Here is a 23,331-nt window from a genome sequence, read left to right as displayed (position 1 = left end):
TTTTTTATTGTTTGCTAATCCAGGTTGGATTACGACATAACCTGTGATGCCAGCTGCTCCACAGTAAGCATCAAAATGGCCAAGAGGGTAAGATAGTTACGAGGCCAAAAAGACAACATCATCTACAGCAAAAACAAAATCTTCTGGTCCACAAAGCACATCATAAACTGGAGAGGGCATAAGATGTGCCTTCAATTGATTATTATTATTCTCACTTTAAACTGATCCACTTTAAATCCAATTACTGTAATTGTGGAAAACAAAACAAAACTTCTTACAGTGGTCACTGTGAGGACTGCATAATTACAATACAGTGCTCAAATAGACTGGATCCTGTTTAATAAGCATGTGAGTCATAAAAGTATGACATGTGGGATTCACACGCATTGATGGAAAAAGTGTAATTGGCTTACAGTGTCCATGGATCGGGGGCTCAGCCAATTGAAAATTTTAAAATGAAAGCCAGTGCCTTTTTCATATAAACTGTTCAACAAAGCCTAATTTACAATAAATGTATTATTTGCAAAGTACAATATTCTTCTTGCTTGAACTAGGTATCAGCTTATTTTATAAGAATAATGTATTGTTATAAAGCATATTTACAAGAATAAGTTCATATACTTACAAAGCATAATATATTCCTGTTATTAATTGGACAAGAAATTCTGAAGATACGGGCATTCTGTTTGTCAGGCCTCTGAATCGTCTCAAGTTTTGTCTGGGAAACCCACAGATGCTTATTCTGACAAAATAAAAACCCCAGATATGACATTTAAATTTAATATTAACAAAAGGCACAAGAAATACCTAGGTTTGAATGCAGAATACAGCCTTTCTATAACATGGTACAATATCTACACATTTTTATGACTTATTCACTTGATAACAAATGATCGGTAACAGCCTGCGACACGAGCCCAACATTTCAAGGTAATGAGATTATATAACAGTTCTATTCTATACGCACTTCTTTGTTGCAATAGCCTCCATCTGTGAGCCACTTGTAGGTGTATTTCACCAGCAAATCAGTTATTGAAGTTGTCAAGGGTTTTCTTATTCATTTCTCAATAAGACATAAATTAAAAAAAAAAATAGCTGAAGTAAATGCAAACCAAAGGATGATATAGAGTTTAGTTACTGGTGCAAAGATATTTCTTAATTATTTGTTCATTAAACAAAATAAGGAAAATGCATTATCAACAAATTTTATTTTTACTAGCAACTCTGCACCTGCTTGCTGCTTTGACCATATCACTTGTAGCCTTCAGGCTTGGGCTTACACAGACTTCCTAATGACTTGAGTATAAAAAAATGGTTGTACTCATCAGGGCACATAGTAACAAACAGCGACATCAGCCCTCGTAAGGTCCTCGGTTAACAAACACAACAGTTTCTGTGATTCTGCATGCAAATGCCAGAGAATGAGTTTGAACATGATATTTTCAGACAATCAGAATGAGACATTAGATTTCAAACAGATGAGGTTTATATTTATATTGCCAAGAAGAAATTACCAGAAATCAAATACACAGTACGTGCATTTCAAACAGCAAACAGAATTTAAAAAAAAAAAAAAAAACAGACAGACAGACCGACAGGTCCTTATCAGTTTTCTAACACATTGGTTGCTGTGAGCTCATTGTGGCCTAGTCATATGTAAATAAACATGAAGACCACAAGTCAAGTCAAGTCAAGTCAAGTCAAGTTGGGGAGCATGCACTGGTACAGTGCGTTGCTACATCCACTACACAACGAAACAACTCAGGATCCCGGTTTGCAACCCCCCCAGACAGACACGCAGTCCAGTCCCACCCTCCAGAAATGATCCTCTATCTGCCGCAGCCAGGTGTTACGTGGGCGACCCCTTGGTCTGGTCCAGCCACTCAAGTCCCTAACAATGAGGATCTTACGAGCCAGACCACCCTCGGGGGAAACGGACCACATGGCCGTAGTGCCGTAACTGACGCTCCCTCACAATGCAGGTAGTGTGCCTCATTCGGGACTCCATGAGCAACCGCTCATTTGACACAAAGTCAAACCAACGGTACCCAAGGATTTTCTGGAGAGACTCAGTACCAAAGGAGTCCAGTCTTCGTCTCAGGTCACTGGATAGCATCCATGTCTCACAACCATATAGCAAGACAGGAAGCACCGGGACTCTAAAGACTTGGCACCTTCGTCCTTTTGCATAGATATCGGGAGCACCACACACCCCTTTCCAGCGACCTAATGACCCCACAAGACCCCATGAAGACCACCACAACATGAAATGATTAGCCATAAATAAACTGTTAATAAAAATAGTACTTGAACTGAGCACATATTTATAAATTGGATAAACAATTTAAAAAACAATGATTGAAAATGTTCTTAATAGTAAGAATAATCAGATTTGGATATTAATATTCTTAGTTATTCTTATTTATCTGAAATACTTTCCCTAACACATCAAAAAGGTAAAGCCTTTTTAAGTATTGGTGAAATGATCTGATCAGAAACCAGTGTAGAAAACGTCCAAGGCCTTGTAAATCTCTCCTTTCACTTTTTTTTTTGTTTGTTTATTTCACCTTATACAATTTCTTGCATTAGGAATTTGTTAGTTTTCGCATACCCCAAGGGGTCAGAGCTCAGGGTCAGCCATTGTACAGCGCCCCTGGAGCAATTACAGGTTAAGGGTCTTGCTCAAGGGCCCAGCAGAGTAGGATCTCTTTTGGCAGTGATGGGGATTTGAACCGGCAACCTTCTGGATACCAGCACAGATCCCTAGCCTCAGAGCCACCACTCCGCCTGTAAGCTTTGTTTGAGCTTAACGGACTTCAGACAAAAATGATGCTAATTACTTTGTTCGGGAGGGCAAAACAGAAAGAGACTTGTAACACTGATTTAAAAAAAAATAATAATTTACAGAATCAGTTTTTTGAAAAAAAAAAACTGAATTCAAGAAACACTTAAAAATTACAAATTTATGATTATGCAGTTATGGACATAAATTAACAAATCTCAAGTAAATACAATATTATTACAAAATACAATCAATCATACAGGAGTGAAATGTAGTTACTCCCATCTTATTGGAAAAGTGTCTAAAGAAAGAATAGGCTTTACAGTACCATATTAGAAAAAATATAAACAAAATCGAAAATTGTACTGGAACAACAGTTTCTGATTTTATTTAGTGGCAGTTCAAGATAGACATTCATTTTTTTAGGTTCTCTCATTTTTTTGACTTTGCCATTTTTATTGAGTAAATTGTTAAAGTAGCATTTTTTGTTATGGAAATAATTTCCCAGTAACCACACCCATGTCTGTAATTAATTTCATTCTATGCACATTCTGCTTCTGTTTTCACCTACAACTACAGGAGATTTGCTGTGCTTCTGTATGTTGTCTTTTCATCATTAAAAAGGCTGAATTATAAAATGAAAAAAGAAAGAAAAATTAGTTTGGGAAGTAGTACCTTGGATTGTTTCCATGTCTCTGCACTCAAGGATAAGAGGTCTTAGAGAACTGTGAGAGTGTTTTTTTTTTCTTCAAAAAATATAATGTTGGGGTTTGGTATAAAACCTACTATTTGTTTTAATTACACCTAATTAAGAACTTAGATGATTCAGATATCAACTGTTACTGTGGGGTGGGGGTGGGGGTGTTACACAAGTGCCAAGTAAAGACAAGTGGATATCAGAAGTTCACATTCATTAAAGGCAATATGGGCCGCACTATGTGTGTATTTTGATTGAAATGCAGTACATTTGTATTATTTAAGACAGTGCTATGCAGTAATGAATACTTCACTGTTTTCACCTCAACCATTAAATTCATACAATTCATTAAACAAATCAAAAAAAAAAAAATCTGAAATTTTATTACAAAAATAGCTTTAATATTTTGTTTTTTAGAATTAAATATTTTATCCATTGCTTTGTTTTCCATTCAATCACTTCGAAAAAGACTTTTTGAATGAATTTCCTAAAACCGTCTGAAAAAAACAAAAAGGTATATTTCACGTCTTTTACAGAAAATTACGAGTTATGACTTGAAACATTTTTGTTCAAATGTGATGCAACACGATTGTATTTCGGCCACTAGAGGGCAGTCACAATACACAGCTATTATCGGCCACTCTACTGTACAGTTTCGTACTAACAGCAAATGCAACACATTATTTGTTAATAGGTAGTTGGGCGCAAGCACTGATAGAGGAACAAATATGAATCTTTTTATATGGGAGCATTAATAACAAATTTGTTAAGCAGGCAGTGTGTCAATGGACATATAAAGCTGGGCTTCTTTGCCCCCACTGAATTTCAAGATTTCAAGGTTAGCATTTCACAGTATTGGAAAGCTGTAATCAAAAAAACAATCTAGCGTAAAAGATATAAACAACAAATAGTACAAGATTTACTGTATTATCAGTGCCACAAGAAAGCAAGCCTCTTTACTAAAATGTGTTTGGTTTTTTTAAATCCAAAAATCTAATCCTTTTTATGGTCATCTTTTTAAACAATCCAAAACAGAATATAAATTTATTTCTTGGGAGGAAAAAAAAATGTGTACCACCAGCTTTAGAACCTTGTGTTGCCCTCTCTGGCTGAAAAAACATCACATAAGTACTTCTTGTAAATATTCAGGGGTCACTTCAACTAAAGGAATCTTCTCCCTCCTCCACACAACCACTTCTACTGTGTGATGTTACTAGAAAACTTTCTAGAATATACAGCCCACTTAAAATTCAACTCATTTCAATATGATTCAAAACTATGACTCCAACACTCCTCATTTCTTCATAATCATTCATTATATTGTGGTCTGGATCAAAATGACAATGTAATGTTTTATTCAAATTCAGCTTTTTGGTAGATGGCAAATATGGTCGACATTGTGAAATCCATGGCTGACTCAATGACAGCAAGCTGCACTGGAAATGGAACATTCCCAAACACTAATGCTTTTCTCGCTCTGCTTTACAGTTTGTGTGAAGTTCCTCTATTCAAAGAATTTTTGGACTGTTCCAAATATGATGTCTGGATGTTGATATGGTGGAGAAATGGTTAGCACTGCTGCATCACACCTATAATACAGTGTCTGCATGGAGTCTGCACATTTTCCCAATATTTGCTTAGGATGTTCTAGTTAATCCAAAGCATACAATTCCAAAACACATAGATCTCAGGCAAACGTCTGTGGTGGTGCTTTTGTGCTTCAGAAAACGTATATCTTCATTCCTCACAGTCCATTCATTCCAAGTTTGTTCAGTCTCTACATGTCAGTTATTCTCTGAATTAGGGTCAGTACAATTTATACAGGAGATAAAGTCTTTACTTATAAAGCCCTCAAACCCTGGAATTATCTGCCTAACAGTATCTCTTCGGTCGTAGCATTTTTGGTAAATCTAAATGGTAGACTCACTATTTTCTTCCAGCATAAAATTAGAGCTGCTAATTAGGCTGTTTATGTATTGCAATCATTACCTGTTTCCCATTTTGGTTTTGTTTTTGATATCCTGCTATGGTATTTGGTTCCACTGCTGTGGCAACTAAGCCACTTCACTTAATTAATGAGAATTTTTAGTGCTAGACCAAATTATAGGTTTGTGAATTTCCCATTGGGATTAATAAAGTATCTATCTATCTATCTATCTATCTACAGGGTCATTATTGTAATATGTACAGAGTACACTGAAATTCTTACTGGCATGCGCTAATCAACGTGAAACACATCACCACTTTCTGGTGCCATGATTAGTGAGTATAACTACCTTGCCTTTGAAATTTCTGTTTTCCTCACTGCAGAACTGCAGTCTTCCTTATTCTACATTATGGAATTCATTGTGTGGTGTGTGCTGCTGCACACTTTCTGTTCGCCAAGAAAAGAAAGGCAGTGGCCTCGCAAATAGCAAATATTTTTTCTAGCCAGTTAAATTGTAACGTTAGCAATCTTGTTAATTTCACATCTTTTGAGCATCTTGCACAAGTTACTCAAGGAGATTCACACTCTCTTCTACTTACCATTTCTAACACATCCTTTATTGATGAATTTTAAAATGTATTATCTATAATAATAATGGCTTATGATAGATTTGTAATACTGGGCGATTTTAATCTTTATACAGATGATCTGGGAGACACCAAGGTATGAGAATTTATTAACCTTCTAATCTCGTTTGATCTTAATCAGCATGTCACCCAGCCAACACATAAAGGGGGCCACACTCTGGATTTAGTCATATCAAAGGGGCCTAATATTAACGTAACACAGATCCTGGACATCTGTATCTCTGATCATTACTGTATTCTTTTTACAGTAGTACTATCTGTAAATAGAACCAAAAAGGAGTGTACTGTTAAGTGACATCATTTTGACACCACAGCTGCTGCCTGATTTTCTAATATAATTAAGAGCCTGAATTCACTGATTTTTCCAATGCAGGCAGTAATGTAAATAATATGGTAGAATATTTGAATGCAAAGATACAGGTTGCAGTAGACCTGGTAGAACCCGAACAACATGTTAAGAAGTCATCTACAGTCGTAGTACCATGGAAAACAGACAGTCTGCAAACTTAAAAGGGAATGCCATAGGGCAGAACGTCAATGGAGAAAGTCTAAACTAAAGGTCCATTAGGAAAAACTAAAGGCTCATATAGCTAAATATACTGCAACTCAGCAGGAAATCAAAAAGTCTTATTTTCAACTGTTGATTGCTGTTTAAACCCAGCTCCATTAGCACGGAAAGCATCAGAGGCTAAAAGTGAAGATTTTGCAGAAAGTTTTAAAGAAAAGATAAGTAATATTAGACTTACTATAAAACCGACTTCAAATCAATTTTGTTGATCCTCAACAAGGTTAGCACTGTGAACGAAGCTGCTTCACTAAAATTAGTTTATCTGAACTTCATAGAATAAATACTCCATTAAAACAGTCCACTTGTGTATTAGACCACATTCTTACAAGCTTCTTTAAAGAAGTTTCTGATCTACTTATCAACAAATTTCTTGAAATAGTAAATTGTTCATTAGATTCTGGCATTTCCACAGATTCTTTCAAAAGTGCTGTAATTAAGCATCTGCTTAAGAAAAATAACCTCGATTGTTCTATCTGAGACAATTATTGGTCAATGTCCAATTTGCCTTTTCTCAGTAAAATTCTAGAAAAAGTAGTTTTTCAGCAGTTAAGTGATTATTTAAATAAAAATGTTATTCTTGATAAGTATCAGTCAGGTTTTAGATCATATCATAGTACTGAAACAGTTGTAGTGAAAGTAGTAAATGATCTACAAATTAATGCAGATGCAAATAAAATATCTGTATTTGTTCTGTTAGACTTCAGTGCAACATTCAAAACTATAGATCATGATATTCTTATAAACAGCCTTTGGCAGTGGGTAGGGCTTTCAGGTACTGCCTTAGATTGGTTTAAATCATATATAACTGGAAGGAAATTCTTTATCAGTTACGGCGACTGTATATTAAAAATGCACGATTTTCTATGTGCTGTACCACAGGGATCAATTTTAGGACTATTATTATTTTCACTCTACATGCTTCCGTTAGGCCAGATAATTTCAAATAATAATGTAAATTACCATAGCTATGCTGATGGCACACAGCTCTATTTATCCATTGGGTCTGATGACCCGGAGGCTCCAAACCTTTTAATTACTAATATAACAGAATGGATAATGTGAATTTCCTTAAACTAAACAAGGAAAAAACAGAATTGTTAGTTATTGGCAGGAATAAACAAAGTGAGATTCTTAGAAACAATTAATCATCTGCGCCTGCGAATCAAACCAAAGGTCAAGAATTTAGGAGTTGTTACTGACTATGACCTTAACTTCAGATCACATAATAATAATATTACCAAGACTGCTTACTTCAATCTAAGGAACATTGCAAGGGTGTGAACTCTTATAACATTTAAAGATGCTGAAAAATTAATACATGAATTTGTATTTAGCCGACTAGATTACTGCAATGCTTTCCTATCAGGATTAACTAAAAAGGATGTAAATCAGCTACAGCTTGTCCACAATGCAGCAGCAAGAATTTTAACGAAAAGTAAAAAATATGAGCATATATCTCCAATACTAATATCTTTACATTGGCTGCCAGTGTCCTCTAGAATCGATTTTAAAATACTTCTACTTGTATATAAGGCTTTAAACAATCTTGCCCCTACCTACATCTCAGAATGCCTGTTTCCTTATGTACCAAATCACAATCTTAGATCTGCAGATTCTGGTTTGCTCATTATTCCTAGATCAAAGCATAAAAGCACTGGTGACGCAGCATTCTGTTTTTATGCACCTAAAACTTTGGAATAATTTACCAATAGAAATACGCCAGGCTAAATCTGTGGAACATTTAAAAAAACTCCTAAAAACCCTTTTTTTTAATCTGGCTTTCCAGTAATTGTAGTTATAATTAGTTTAGCTCTTTGATGTGTTAATAAGTACCCATCATTAATCCACTGCTTTATGTTTGTAGTCTCTCATCCTGTGTGGTGGAGCTATGTGCCGCCCACACCTGCTCAAAGCTCTCTATTCTGCTGCAGGAAACGAGGAGGACTTGGAAACCTTTACTGATGAATGTATCAACTGTGCCCAGTGGAGGGTGGGCGACCAGCTGGCCTTGGTCATTCTAACTTTCAAGATGCAGAAACTGGATTGCCATCAGTTTAGCTAACTGTTTGATTTGCTGGTTTATGTCACCCAATCGTGGCCCTTTATTTTTCTCCCATGGCCATCATAGGAGTTTTGTTTTCCTCTCTTCCATGTCAGCTTGTCAGACATTCACATTCAGGAATCAAGAACTCCATCTACATCCTAAATCAACTGAAACCACTATGGACTGTTTTTTATTTACTTTTTTATGTTTTCATTGACTTTGATAACAAACTGTTTCTGCTACATAGGTTGCCTACATAATATGTAGATTCATACTATATAAATTTATTTTTTATACATAATTAGATCTGGTTGTTCTATTGTCAATTGTAATATATAAATGTATAAATATTTTAATTAGAAAACCTTTTTCTGATAAGAGTGAAGGTTTGTTTTACACTTTAATGGTTAAATTTCACTTAACAATACCTGGGTGACTTTGTATTTAGTATTCTTATATTTATTAGAAATTATCACAGTATTAATTAATGATAATAATCCAAGTAAATGTGGTATATCATTTTTTGTTGATTAATCTGTGGAAAGCACCTTGAGTTGCATGTAAATGTATATGTTAAGGTGCTATATAAAGTTATTATTAAGTGCTGGAGCTGATTTTTAAAATACAGCTTATCTACAAATATGTTCCAAGGGACACTGTTCCCCCCTGACCAGTCAGTTTTATCCAGGCACACCATCTACAGCACTTTCCATCTGACATACCAGGCACAGTCACCAAAACCACATAACTATAAATCAGTAGTACTAAAATAAATAAGTCTACCAATGATATTGACCACTTGGCCACATATAGAGCACTTTTCCCTATTGGATGCAGGTCAATATTCATCTTACTGTTAATTAAACTTTATTTTAAATTGAACAATTGAACTCAAAGCCCATCAAAAGACAGATTTACATTTTAAGAAAGTCTCCTACACTGGATGTAATAAAGTCTCCAACTGAGAAAGCAGTTGGTTTTCAGCAATAATTACAAAAGTAATGTAAGCCTTGTGATGACAAAGAAAAGAAATGCCTGCTTTACTTGAGCATAGAATTGCTATGACTCTCAGGCACATCAGTATTCCTCCTCAGAGAGAGATTTAAAATGGCAAAAGCTAATTACTCTCACATTAAGAACTGCAGGATTCCAAATCTATATGATTAAATTTCCAAAATGGCAAAAAAAAACTTTTAGCAATTTCATTTCAGATTGCAAATTATTATAAACTTTCTACGAGGATAAACAAAAATTCATTAAAAAGGCTTCTCCTTACAGAAATGTTATTTCTTGAATTCATAAAGGCTGATAATTCTTATAGCTGAACTTAAAATCCTATTACTTACCATCTTTTAAAATCTATGACTGTTTTCTGGGATTCATTTCTCTCAGAATGCCCAATACAGCATATAGTAATACACTTTAATAGAATGCATCAAATTCCTGGTCAGCTATTTAAGAAATTACTTTACAGGCATAATTTACACACTGCAATACAGTGATAAGGAAAAACATGATTGTGAAAGTATTTTGTGGTTGTGGGCAATTCTAACACAACAACTGGAATAATTTTCCTTTAAGACTCCTTGGAAAATTATTGGGTTGCTGTTCATTTTCACACTGCATTTTATAAAGAAAGGTTACCCATCAGTCTCCTAATTACTGCGGAAGTTTCAATAGATAAGATAAAGGCATGTTTGCCTGACACAATTCATTCATTAACGGACACCAAATGTAAAATAAAAATCCACGGATTGACTTAGCAAGATTATATTCTGCAAATAAGATTTTGTTTACAGTTATGAAATGTAACTTTGCATTCTCCATAATTCCTCTTATGCAACTCTTTCATCTGTGAAAGTGAGCTGGTTCTATTTTGGAATAACAAAAAGGCACATTTTAGTAACCTTTGTGAAACACAGTCTTGAATTTCTGTAAATCTGCTTTTTACAGGGAGAAGAAAAAGAGGTGGGAATTTTAATGCCTCATGTTATTGATATCTCCTACATAAGCAGTCCTATGATGGGTGATTATACCATAAAAACTAAATATTGATCACATTTTGGGTGGGTGGATGGATGGATGGAACCACAAAAGCAATGAGACGTTTACTATACACTGTAGTTTTCGACCATGGCTCTGAATAGTATATATAGTATATATTGTGTACCCAGGAGAAATCCATTGTGATCACATAAGAGTCTGTATGGAAAACATCTTAGTCTGGAATTAAACCAAAGCCTTAAAAGCCATGTACTAATAATAACTCGGCTGATACAACCACCATAATGCATACAATATTTAACATTAAGTACTTACTGCTTTTTCAAATCACTTAAATTGAGCAAAAGAAAGCAAATCTGGTACACATACGTTACTTCAACATGTCATATTTCTCTTACAGTGAGGGATATTTCTGCATATGCTGTATCCTGTACTAGTTCAGGTTCAAGACTTAACTCTGACACCACAAAGGAATTAAAATGAAACAATTTTATTCAACACACCAATTAATATTAGTTTATTTTTTATATTTTTCCATTTATCAGAAACCTTTACCCAAGGTAATTTACTAAAATCAACAAGTCACTTGAGTGACCGAAGGTTTGATTATAAGAAAGATTCCCTCTAAAAGCATGCCTAAAGTGGTCAACATATGTCTCCTGAAGACTAATCAGATGGCCTGTGTTGTCACTGAAGAGCAAAAATAAAACAAGTGAATGTGTCACACAGAGGGCTCATGAGCCATGTCATGTCAGGTCACTCAGCTACGTGAACTCCTTGTATCCTTTGTCAAAATAGCGACTGGGTGTGGGTGTGTACTCAAAAAGTAATTCCTTTTAAAGTTGGAAGCGATTCCTGGATTAGGATACTCGCCTGAGGCAGAATCTGTTCCAACTTTGTAAGCCAGGTGGTGATGTAAGGAGGGAGAAGAAAATGAACTTAATAAGCTTTATATGTGAAAAATACATTTTAAGAACATATTTTTATATTATGCATAAATTACATTAATACAATTCCTTCAAGCTTGCAAATCAGTCTGGTAACATAATTAAAGCCTTATTTAACAATGTTGGTTTTTAATTTTTTTTTTATTTAAGTCACCAAGGAAAAGGTCTATACCAGGGGTGTGCAAAGTCATTCCTGGAGGGCCGCAGTGGCAGCAGGTTTTTGTTCCAACCCAATTGCTTAATAAGAAGCACTAATTGCTCTAGAAACACTTCTGCTTCATTTTAGTTATCTCCCTCGTTAAGATTTTGAACCCTTATTGCTTATTTAAGTCTTAAACAGCTGCATTCTTGGTTTGTAATTGCTCCTTATTAGCAATAAGATGCAAATGACAAAAGAAACCAGCAGTTCTCCATTTTGCTTGTTACCCTTTACGCCTGTGTGTATTTATCAGGCACTATTTGGTTTAATTAAATACTTGGAAGGAAAGAGAAGAGAAAAAAGTGAAGGATTGAGAATTACCCATCCGTTTTACACTTCAAAATATTTGGATGATATCTTTAGAATGGGAAAAAAAATCTAGGATTTGAGAATGACTTGACATAGCAGAGTTAAAGCACTAACAAGCCATGAAATGTAATTATTGGCAAGGATTGTTTTCTAATTAAACAACTGGGTTGGAACAAAAACCCGCGGCCACTGCGGCCCTCCAGGAATGACTTTGCACACCCCTGGTCTATACTCTCCTCACTTCTTTCTTATAAGTTGCCAGTATTACAACTAAATTTATCTCATACTTGCCCAGAACGAAAGCATGTGAAGTATAAAGATTTTTTATCAGTCCTTCATTCTGTGTTGTCATGCCTATAGCAGCTGGAGAACGTCTCTGTGTAAAATCACATTCCACCTAGTCTGAACATTTGCTGGCTGTTCCTTTCTATTGACGCTACTATCTATTAGCCAAGTTTTGATTTTCTGTTTGTGAGTGGAGTTAGAAGACCATGGAAAAGGTTAATTATGTTAGCCTGCAGTCTTCTGAATATCAGAAAATGCAAAACTTCAAGAGTGGTTTATACTGCATGCTTAAATATTGCAACTTATTTGCATTCTGGACACACAATATATTTATATTTTTGAACACTCATGCTGGGACTGTATGGAAGTGTCTTGGCTTTTAAGCGCTCAAAATTTCTTTGTACCTTCCAAATCATGAAAAAGACTGGAGCACAAAAGGGCACTAGAAGCAGAGAAGCCTTGTGCAAATAAACATCTGCATAAAAGAACATGTTTATTATGGGTGCTGAAGAAAAAAAATTAAATTGCTTGATGTGAAGTTGTCTTTCGTCATAATACAGTTCAAGAATTGAACCCCAACACTATCAAAACTAGAAAATTCCTCAGATTGCTAGATACTAAAATTAAAAAATAATTGTCACAATAACCTTTGAAGAAAATATTAAATACAAATCTGAAATACAGTATACTGAAAAACCTAATGGTTTAAAAAAGAAATTGCTACAGACATGCTGAAAAATTGTGCATTTTTCAAAAAATGTTAACAGAGCTTTTGATAAGTTTTTAAAACCCCGAGGAACATATAAAATTACCACTAGAGAATTTAAACAATGTCTTAAAAGCAGTTCTATAACTATGTAGGAGTAAGATGATTATAGACAATTATAGACACTAGTTTGCTGAATACATGTGACTGGGCAAAATGTATCTAAATAACAGGATCAGATGTTTCCAGCATATTATTCACAATAATAAAATCAACCTTTGTCAGCATTACTTATACAAACAAAAATCAGTATATTTTGGTCACATGCAATGTATCCATTTTGTCCATGTGCACACATACAGCATACATTTTACACAAAATTCTAGAATCCTAACAGAATGGCATAAAGAAAAAAAGGGCAGAGATTAAGGCTGAACTTGCCATACCTGTAAATCCTTTGCAAAGGAACAGATTCCATCAGACAGCACGTTATTGACTGTCAAAATAAGGGGTGTGCTGGCAATTCTTTGGAAGTGATTAACTGTGCTGGAAAGTTGTTACAAAATCAGACAATTTGACATGCCCAGCAATTTTTAGTTGTGTAAATTAACATGCTTTGGTGAGAAGATCAGCAACAACAGTTGACATTGACATCCGCTTCGACTAGAAGTTGTGCAATGCAACATCAGATTAAGTCAAACACCAGTGCTGTAGGACAATGGGGGCATTGCCTACTTTACTAGGCTTTTTAATGGCACACGAGACATTAGACAGCACAATTAACAGAAATTCAGCATAAACCCAAGTCAGCATTTCAGAGAAAATGGCTTAAATGTAGCTCATAACATTCACGGTCAACCCTGTTCATCTGATAACAAAGGTGTAAACCAGAGTTGAACTGACATCGCTGCAGACTCCTTCAGACATAAAGGCAGTGAAATGGACACCCAAGTTCAAACAAAGAGCTATAAATTCAACAAATGGTAACTTTAATGAACAAAATAACGCACCTATGAGCAAGCACTGGTTCTATAACTGGAAGTGACCTTGATCCACTCACCAGAGGTTACACCTTCCCTTAAAACTTAATCTCTTTAACTTGCCCACTCTCTGAAACCTAAAATTTGATGAGCCGCTCTCTGTTTGTGGACCTGAAAGCTGAAGTTCTCTTTGCCAGTCACTGAGCCCGGTCTCAGAAGACAGAGAAGTAGCCATTACTTAAAGGGGAATTTAAGCACCTACACCTTTGTGCCAGAAAGAGTAATGCTTTTCAGTATGAAGTTGCAGAGGACACAGCCAAGAGCCTAACCGTCAAAAGCACATCACCCCATAAACAGGACCACACTGTAAATAGAAAGGGTGCACTTCATCGCAAGGAGAATACTCCACTTGATCCTGGAGCAACAAAGGCAACAACTCCAAGACCTGGTATCCTAATACTGTCTACCTGTGCCAAGGTAATTTAGAACTATAAATAGCCAGTAAATCGCCTGTCTCTTCTGTGTTATATGTTTACCTTTCTCAACTGACTTGTGTCCTGTTTTCTATGTCAATATACAGGCAATTATCATATTTCAGTAATCTTTCTGTTCATCAATAAATTTTATTACATTCTGCTTCTTAAAACGAGTGTGCTTCAGTTACCTTGATACAAGTCGAATGGCTGGAGACCCACTCCTACAGAGAAAGGTAAAGAAAATAAAGTGGGAGCCTTACCAAATTATTAAATTAATTATTGCCATTGCAGAAGGCAAAACTGAATAAATTAACCAAGCTGGAATTCTCTTCTTCTTCCTACTTTATTTTGGTGTCTCTGGGTGGGCAAGTTAAAATCCCTTCTTCCTAAAGTACACACCCTGAAATACATTTCTCCTTGTGAGCATAAAGCAACAAAGAACCAAAAGAAAAAACAAATTAACTAATGGAAACAACAACAAAAAGAAACATGCTTATAAACTATGTGGGTAACACTCCAATAAAGACGCAAACTGCCAATGGAAAGTAAAATGAAAAGTTCCATTTATTATGACTTTTTCCATCTTGTGGAAAGCATAATGGCACAAGGCAGTTATAGATTTTTCAAATTTTACTGTCTTACCTAGAGCTTACACGGCAGAGAGACTGTAGGGACATACTTGACAAGTAACTTAAGGAGGCATTGTAGCACAGGAGAAGGACAGTCAAAACCTCAAACCTGTTAAATAAAACACATATTGTGATGAAACACTTTACACATAAAGTGATCAAGAAAATCACATTGTTAAAGTACTTCAAATGCTAAATAATATTTAGCTTTTTTTCTCCAAAAAACGTCAACATTTTCTAAAAGTATACTTTCATACTTTAATAAGTAAACAGTACTTATGAGGTGAATGGGCATTTATTCTTAATTTCTGCAGTGGATTTATATTTTTGCTTACAAGTTACTACTTCAAGCATAATTATAGTTGGATTCTCTTTAACATAAATGAGGCACACCTGCAGCAGCAGTAGGTGAGCCCAAAAAGTGCCTGTAGCATGAAATATAAGCCAGTAATATTATGTGAGTAATTGTAAATAAATTGGTGAACATATCAAAAGTTGGTAGTAATCATTACAACTGTCATTTTTTAATAAGCTTGATCAAATCAAATTCAATGCAACTGACGTTTTTAAGACAATAAAGTAAAACAGAAGAGAACCACAGTAAGGATGGACACATTTCAAAACTTAAAGGAAAGTCTGATTACAGTACACTAAGACTAAGTGATATTGAGACCAGACAAATATAAAGGCAGTTTTAACTGAAGGTTGTTTGTCTTCAGAGGGAACAAGAGATATCTGCCATAAATCATCTGCTGAGCAGTTTATTTTCAGCACAGACGTTTTTTTCTGTTTGTTTTTCCATGTTAGATTAATCTGCAGCTTTAAATTTCCCTGGCGTGACCTAGTGGGGGTGTCTTTATCTGTATGTTTGCTTGCTATTTCTTCATGGGTTGGTTCTTGTATTGGTAATGCTGCAGGAATAGACTACAGAATAATTCCTCTCAAAAAGAAAGAGCAGAAAATGTTACAACAGAAAAGAATGAATAGTTAAATTGATGTTTCAGAAGGGGTTAAACACAACATTTACATTCACATGTATTTCCAGACAAACTCCCAAGACATGTTTGTCAGATTACCGTCCTGGTAGACACACAGCATTAACACATTTAATGGTTCCCTGTAAAATAAGGAAGGCTCCATCTAATGAAGCCTGCTACCGTTATGATAAACATTAATTCCCTGACTTAGATTTCAAATTTGCAAGTTAAAAAAAAAAATGAAAGAAATAATGTGAAGAAGTAGGAAAAAGATTATTGACAAAGTATTACATTAAGAAGAGTTAAAGATTTACATATATTGCAAAGCAGTAGAAAAGAATATACAACCATTTCATTCTTCAAAGTAAATAAAGCATACCTTAAACTTAAAATACTGAAGCTGAGAGGAAAAAGTGTACATTCAAATTATTTTCAGGGACTACATTTTTATAAATGCATAATGGCAAAATGTATGTGGGAAATGAAATGGAATTCCTTATATAAAAATAAAGACCTGGATAACTATGACCACTTTAGTCTTCCTTTATGTTCTGCAGAATGTATCTTCAGCATTTACATAAAGTACTAAGTATGCTTTTCTAGTGAAATGTTCAATAATCATTTAACAAATAAAAAAAAAAATCGAGCCAAGCTTTTTTTTTTCCTTGTCATGAAGAATGTAGAGGATATAAGGTGTGTACCTATAATCTCTTGACTTTTGTTTTAAGTGTTGCTTACTTTTCATAGAGAAAAGCCAAGCAAAATGACACCTTTTATTGGCTAACTAGAAAGATTACAATATGCAAGCTTTCGAGGCAACTCAGGCCCCTTCTTCAGGCAAGATGTAATACAGAAACTGAAGTTTCCTATGTTTATATACACACTCTAGGACAAGAAACAACATTGGTAAATCTTTAAATGAGAGATTTTGTATGTAAAAAATTAATAGATTCATTCAGGCTAGGGTTAATTTAGCAAGAGAGAAAAGAACAATGTATTGTCAAGATCTCTGGATAAGATAACTGTCCAACAAGGTCTTTTGAAGTTTGTAATGAGTTTTTCAAAACAATGTGGGTCTGTAGACAGGTTGTCTGTCATTCTGAGAGATGTAAACAATCCTCATATCTGGCCATAAAACTCTTGTCTTTATTCAATCCATGTTGTAAAGTATGAGTTAAACTCATGCTAAAATTTAATACTTTACAACATGGATTGAATAAAGACAAGAGTTTTATGGCCAGATATGAGGATTGTTTACATCTCTCAGAATGACAGACAACCTGTCTACAGACCCACATTGTTTTGAAAAACTCATTACAAACTTCAAAAGACCTTGTTGGACAGTTATCTTATCCAGAGATCTTGACAATACATTGTTCTTTTCTCTCTTGCTAAATTAACCCTAGCCTGAATGAATCTATTAATTTTTTACATACAAAATCTCTCATTTAAAGATTTACCAATGTTGTTTCTTGTCCTAGAGTGTGTATATAAACATAGGAAACTTCAGTTTCTGTATTACATCTTGCCTGAAGAAGGGGCCTGAGTTGCCTCGAAAGCTTGCATATTGTAATCTTTCTAGTTAGCCAATAAAAGGTGTCATTTTGCTTGGCTTTTCTCTACATTCATAATGGCTAACACGGTACAACACCCTAGTATTACTTTTCATATAGAAACATCCAATATTCAATACAGTGCTCTTCTAAACAGAGGTCTGGGCAAGATTAGATAACCAAAATTTCCAGTTATCATAAAAGTCTGGAAAATGACTGATGGCCAGTTTTGTTCTCATTTCATGGCCTATAAAGGAGTTTTGTATATCAAGGTCACTCAGTTAACCATTTAACAATCTGCTATGTGATTATTGTGATATGTACACAATTAACTGTCATCTACTGTAACATCAGATATCATGATGGTTAATATGATGAAGTGTCAATACCCATAAAAACGTAGAACATTTTCAGTCCTGGTAATAATATCCACTTGGCAGCCTAGCATTACCATACACAGGATTAGAAGGGGACATTAAGGGGAAAAAAGGGTTACCGGTTCTGAGCAGTAAAAGTTTCTCTTTGTGGATGTGGTCCACTATATACAACTCTAGTCAGGCCATGCTTAGCTAAAGCACCTTCCGTGAGAGCCAAGGAACCAAACGTTGAGGGCTGAAAAATAAGAGTAACAAATAAGACAGACTGTTAAAAATACTGTTCACTAGCAGTTACAAACAATGCATGCTTGTGTATAATTAAGAATTCTTAATTTGTTTTTAATAATTTAACATTTAGAAAGAAGTGTGGCTTGCAGCAACGATTTTTGAACATCAACAGCAAAAATATGAACAGAATGGATTAATACTAGTAAGTAAAACTAGTAAGTTTAAGAACATTAATTCTTAGCTGGGAATTCCTGGTTATTAAGAAGCTGAAGAAGGCCAACATATTACACTTATAACTTTACTTTTCAGAATAGAATTAATGTGGAACCCCCAACCAATTTTTTAATGTTGTGTTTGGGGTAATTCTGGCCTTGGTCAACATATGTATTTGTCTTTTGGATGGGAAGCACAAATATATCTGCCTCCTCTTGATGTGCCTTTTTTCCATTTCTGTTGCTTGATTTCCTTCAGACACAAACAAACCACCCATTATGTTGTAACTTTTGCTGAATGGTTGTGCAATGGGTTAGATACCATATGCGTGGTGTATGAAAAATTGGTAATCATTACAAGTTTACTACCTTAAGGACGAATATGGTGAGCTTGTTATAACTTTTTATTACATTACTCAAAATAATAAAATAAATATTTATAAACGCAAAGGGAGTAAAAAAATACAATTCTGAAAAAACAGGAAATTAAAAAACCAAGTTAACAGATGTCAATCTTATACTCCTGTACACATAATCCACACCATGTTTAATTAAGAGAAAAGCAGTTTGGATAAACAAAACATAATTTGAGCCACAGTTCAAAAAGGATATGTGAAGGGCTCAGTCACAGGATACTGACCTTAAAAAGTCATTTAATCTCAGTTGTCAAGCGGCTTAGTAGCTTAGTACATTATAAATAATTGATTATTTGTGGTTATTATAATTGGCATGGAGTCTTAAATATTACTGAATAGTAGGGAAGACAGAAATAGTTGGTACTTACCTCATGGTACATGGAAGGTTTTGAAAGAGATGGTATACTGAAGGATAAAACTTTGCTTTGTCCATCTTTATCAACTATCTCCTGAAGTATAAAAATATGAAAGATATTAATAGAAACAAATTTTATATTATATATATATATATATATATATATATATATATATATATATATAGTAAGAAAGGCACTATATTGCGCCAGACCCGACACAGATTGACACGGGAAGCACGTATAAAATAAACAAAGCTTTTATTTTCTTCAGCTGGAGGGCACATCTTCCCCGTAATCCCGCCAGCCACAACACAGTCCCAAGCACTAAAACTACAACACCAAAGCACTCCTTTCTCTCTCTCCTTCTCTTCCGCCACCACTCCTCCACAAGCTTAGTCCTCCTCCTCCCGACTCTGGCCATTGAGTGGTGGTTGCTGGCTCCTTTTATGGCCCACCCGGAAGTGCTCCTGGTGCTTGATCACCCGGTTCTGGTTGCACTCCCGGGTGGGGCTGAAGATTAGTCCAGCTAGGCTCAGGGACCCATGCCGCACCCCCTGGAGGCCACCCCAGATCCCAACAGGGCTGATGAGAACTCCATCTCCCATGAAACCCTGCAAGAGACTGAGGCACCACTCCAACCCAGGGGGGAGGCCCTGCACCATCCAGGGCTGCTCCCCCTGAATACCCATCGAAGGGGGGGGGGTCCCGGCCATAACATGAAGTTATGAACATGAATATAGCGGAATGGGAGGTCAACTCTCTAATAGTTCACAGAGATCATGAAATTTCAAAATACATTAACTCTCTGGTGGTAACAACAATGACACATATTTCAAACAATACAGTAAATACTATGTAGATGAGATATTTTATAGTTTAGAATTCAATTTACTGTTAATTTGAACCTATGCCTAAAACAATTTTTATAATTTAACAACAGGATGTAATTTTATCACAAAGAATTTTATTTAATTATTAAGATTTTAGCTATTAGTTAAGCAAATGAGCTTAACTGACTAATTGGCCTTCAGTCATTTGTTAACTTATGTTCTTATGAAAAACGTAATAACTAAATAATATTTAGCATCAACAAATCATTATAATCCATCACAAGACTGTAACTATTAACTGTTGCTAGTGACGGATTTTACTTATTAATTTGGACAGAGGACAAGGATCACTTTCAATGAAGGCATTTGACTGCTTTGACTTTGACAATAAATGCATTATATCTGTTATGTCTTCTTTTTATTTTTGTTGGTTATGTGACAACATTGGGAATCTTGGAAACCCTACAACATACTCTTTGACCAAAAGATGTCACCTTTGATTATGATGGTTACAGCCTCTGCAAATCAGAAACTTGAGTATACATTTGTGAGGTGAACACAATTACTTGGCCAGGAAATTGCAATTTTAGAGGATAAGCCACCTGGCCTTAACTGTAGGAAATCCTCTAGATAAAAATACTAGACCAGACAGACCATTAAATGCCATTAAACCAGTAGGAAGTAGGAATATACAAACATAATATATGGAGCTAGAGGTGAATTGTGAAGTGTCACGACAGAGGCATTGCTATGAAGCTGAGCCTCAGTTAATACATCCTAAAAAAGAGGACGGAGCTTTGAAAATTCAAACTTGCACAAATCTCTATTCGATTTTATAGTTATCAAAAGTATCAAAATATTGATAAGTAGCCATTTTAACACTGTAAAATTGTTTCAATACAAATTTTTCAGAGTATCGATTTTACAACCCACATTATAAATGCACTTCCAGTTTGTACTGGCTTGTGACAATTGAGCCTCGTAGGCCATCAGTCAGCATGGCCAGTCATGCAGCCCCATTTCTACCCACTCACAGGTGTTGATAAGATGGCTACTTCTAAGGATACCATCCAAATGATCTGAGGCCCAGAGCATATTAATAATTCATAGCCCTCCACTTTTTTCTCCTCTGATTCATTCCAGATATTTTACTAAAACAGGTGTAAATGGAATCAAATTACATGGCAAGTTTCTGGTTAAGAAACCAAAAATCAACCAAACATTGAATGCAGCTGTTTAAGATTAAAATGTGTAATTAAGAGTTAGAAATCTTAACATCTAAATGAAATAAAAAATGTTGATTGAGTCATAAGTGCCTGAGCAGCAATAATTGGCTTCTAAATAAAACTGGACTAGAATAAAAACCTAGATTCATGTGAGCCCTACAGGACTGAACCTTAGTACCTCGACCCAAAAGAAAATGCACAGAGACACAGAGAGAACATCCAAATACTTCAGAGACAAAAAATGGGCAAAGGATTTGAACTCAAATGCTTCATCTGTGAAACAGCAGTACTAACCACTGCAGCCCTGTACTAGCCCAGCCATGAGTAACTGAATGCAGTTAGACTGGTAAAGTTGACATTTTTAGTAATACAGCTTTGCTGGAGATCTTTACACACATTTCACATTTTTTGTGAATCAAGATTGTACTGTAATTTTTTAAAGATAAATTCCAAATTTTAGTGCCACTGATGAGCACATTTTTGGAATGCTTATATACTCTGCAATAATGCGTAGTCTCATATTATTTATTAAATAGCATTTCATTTACACAGTTCTGTAATTGCCATGAAACTATCCTGGGGCAGAACTTATTTAAATGTATGCTATAATAATGAAAAATAGTAACATATAGACATTCAGCTCTCATTATACATTAATAAATAATTTGTTTCAGACAAGAAAACAATCTGTATATATTGCATAAAATATATACCTTATATCTCATGAAAAATCACAAGAGAAGGTGGAACTAACACCACCCCTGAAAATGACATGTAATATAATTTTAAAATGTCAAATAAGTAACCACTGATCATGGTAATCAAGTATTCTTTCATTCTCCCCACCAAATACACAATAAGAGCTAAGTTTGTAACTTACAGCACATTAACACAGTATCATCTGAAATGTCTTTATATTGTTTTGCTTTAGTAGAAACATAAATGAAGTTTTAAATATTCAGACATCCAATCATATATACACACTATATATTCTGTATTACGTAATAGTTTAACTTTCTTAGAAATCCTTTCAAGAGAACTGGAATAGCTTTCCTTTTGTTCTCAATTTAGAGCCAAATTTAGAGATTCTCTATCAATGACATTCTGCTTCGAGTTGGTGGGGTTGGTTCTTATGACGTTAGTAATCTGCTCTGCCCACACAGCCATCTATAAGGTTAGCAGTGTTCTTGGCATGCTCAGTACACACTAAACTAGCTAAGCCTCATTTTAAATAATTTGGAGTACAAATTCTATATTATATATAAATACATTGTTGATATAGTTAAATATCTTTGTACTGAAAACGAAGGGCTGAATTCATATGAAAAAAAGCTGCAAAAAAAAAAAAAAAACACAAATGCATAGTCTTAGCAATTACCATGGAAACACACAACACTTTTATTTTTTCTGTCTCTTGGTAACAAAATAAAACAAATGTAGCTGAAGTTAACTTCTTTAGGTAAACCCTTCTTCAGTGCATTAACACTGCAAAAGAAACAATCATATTTTGGGTTCTATTTATTACTTTGGAAATTAGCTCAGTATCAGTATGATTACATACTTGTAACAAAAATACCCTTGCACCACTATGTAGAAAGATTCTTCAAGGAAAATATGAATCAAGTGAAATCATTAGTAAAGGTGAATAGTTTAAATCATATGCTTCACCACTTTACGTTATTTATGTTTTAATGCATACCTTTGCTCAGAGTTAAATAGATTTAAGACCTATAAAATGACATTTTTAAGTGAACAAGTGGCAACAGACCAGATTTTAAAATAAATGCTTGTTTGTGGAAATCCATAAAGGAAGAAAATGAATCACGTATCTTAAAATAGTTTTTTATTCCCAAGCTTTTGATTCCCATCAGGAATCATCATCAGAGGAAAATGATTAGACTGACAGGAATCCAAGGCAATATATAGCAAACAAGGATGGGTTATAGATGGGTGCGA

At 34.9% G+C, this 23,331-nt stretch overlaps 1 protein-coding gene across 6 annotated transcripts in view; it reads right to left on the bottom strand.

Annotated features, from left to right (window-relative positions):
• Positions 1–23,331, bottom strand: part of hycc1 (hyccin PI4KA lipid kinase complex subunit 1) — a 113,874-nt gene that overhangs the window by 12,676 nt on the left and 77,867 nt on the right. For all 6 annotated transcript variants that reach the window (XM_028818290.2, XM_028818294.2, XM_051936018.1 and 3 more), the window contains 4 exons: positions 19,332–19,412; positions 18,227–18,342; positions 15,214–15,309; positions 626–742 (listed from right to left, as the gene is read on the bottom strand). In XM_028818290.2, the coding sequence (XP_028674123.2) occupies positions 626–742; positions 15,214–15,309; positions 18,227–18,342; positions 19,332–19,412 (410 nt within the window). The remainder of the gene's footprint in view (positions 1–625; positions 743–15,213; positions 15,310–18,226; positions 18,343–19,331; positions 19,413–23,331) is intronic.

The sequence above is a fragment of the Erpetoichthys calabaricus genome, chromosome 13 (genome assembly GCF_900747795.2).
Source record: "Erpetoichthys calabaricus chromosome 13, fErpCal1.3, whole genome shotgun sequence".
NCBI classification, from domain to species: Eukaryota; Metazoa; Chordata; class Cladistia; order Polypteriformes; family Polypteridae; genus Erpetoichthys; species Erpetoichthys calabaricus.
Note: the sequence above shows the minus strand (reverse complement) of the source record. Positions and strands in the feature narration are given on the sequence as shown.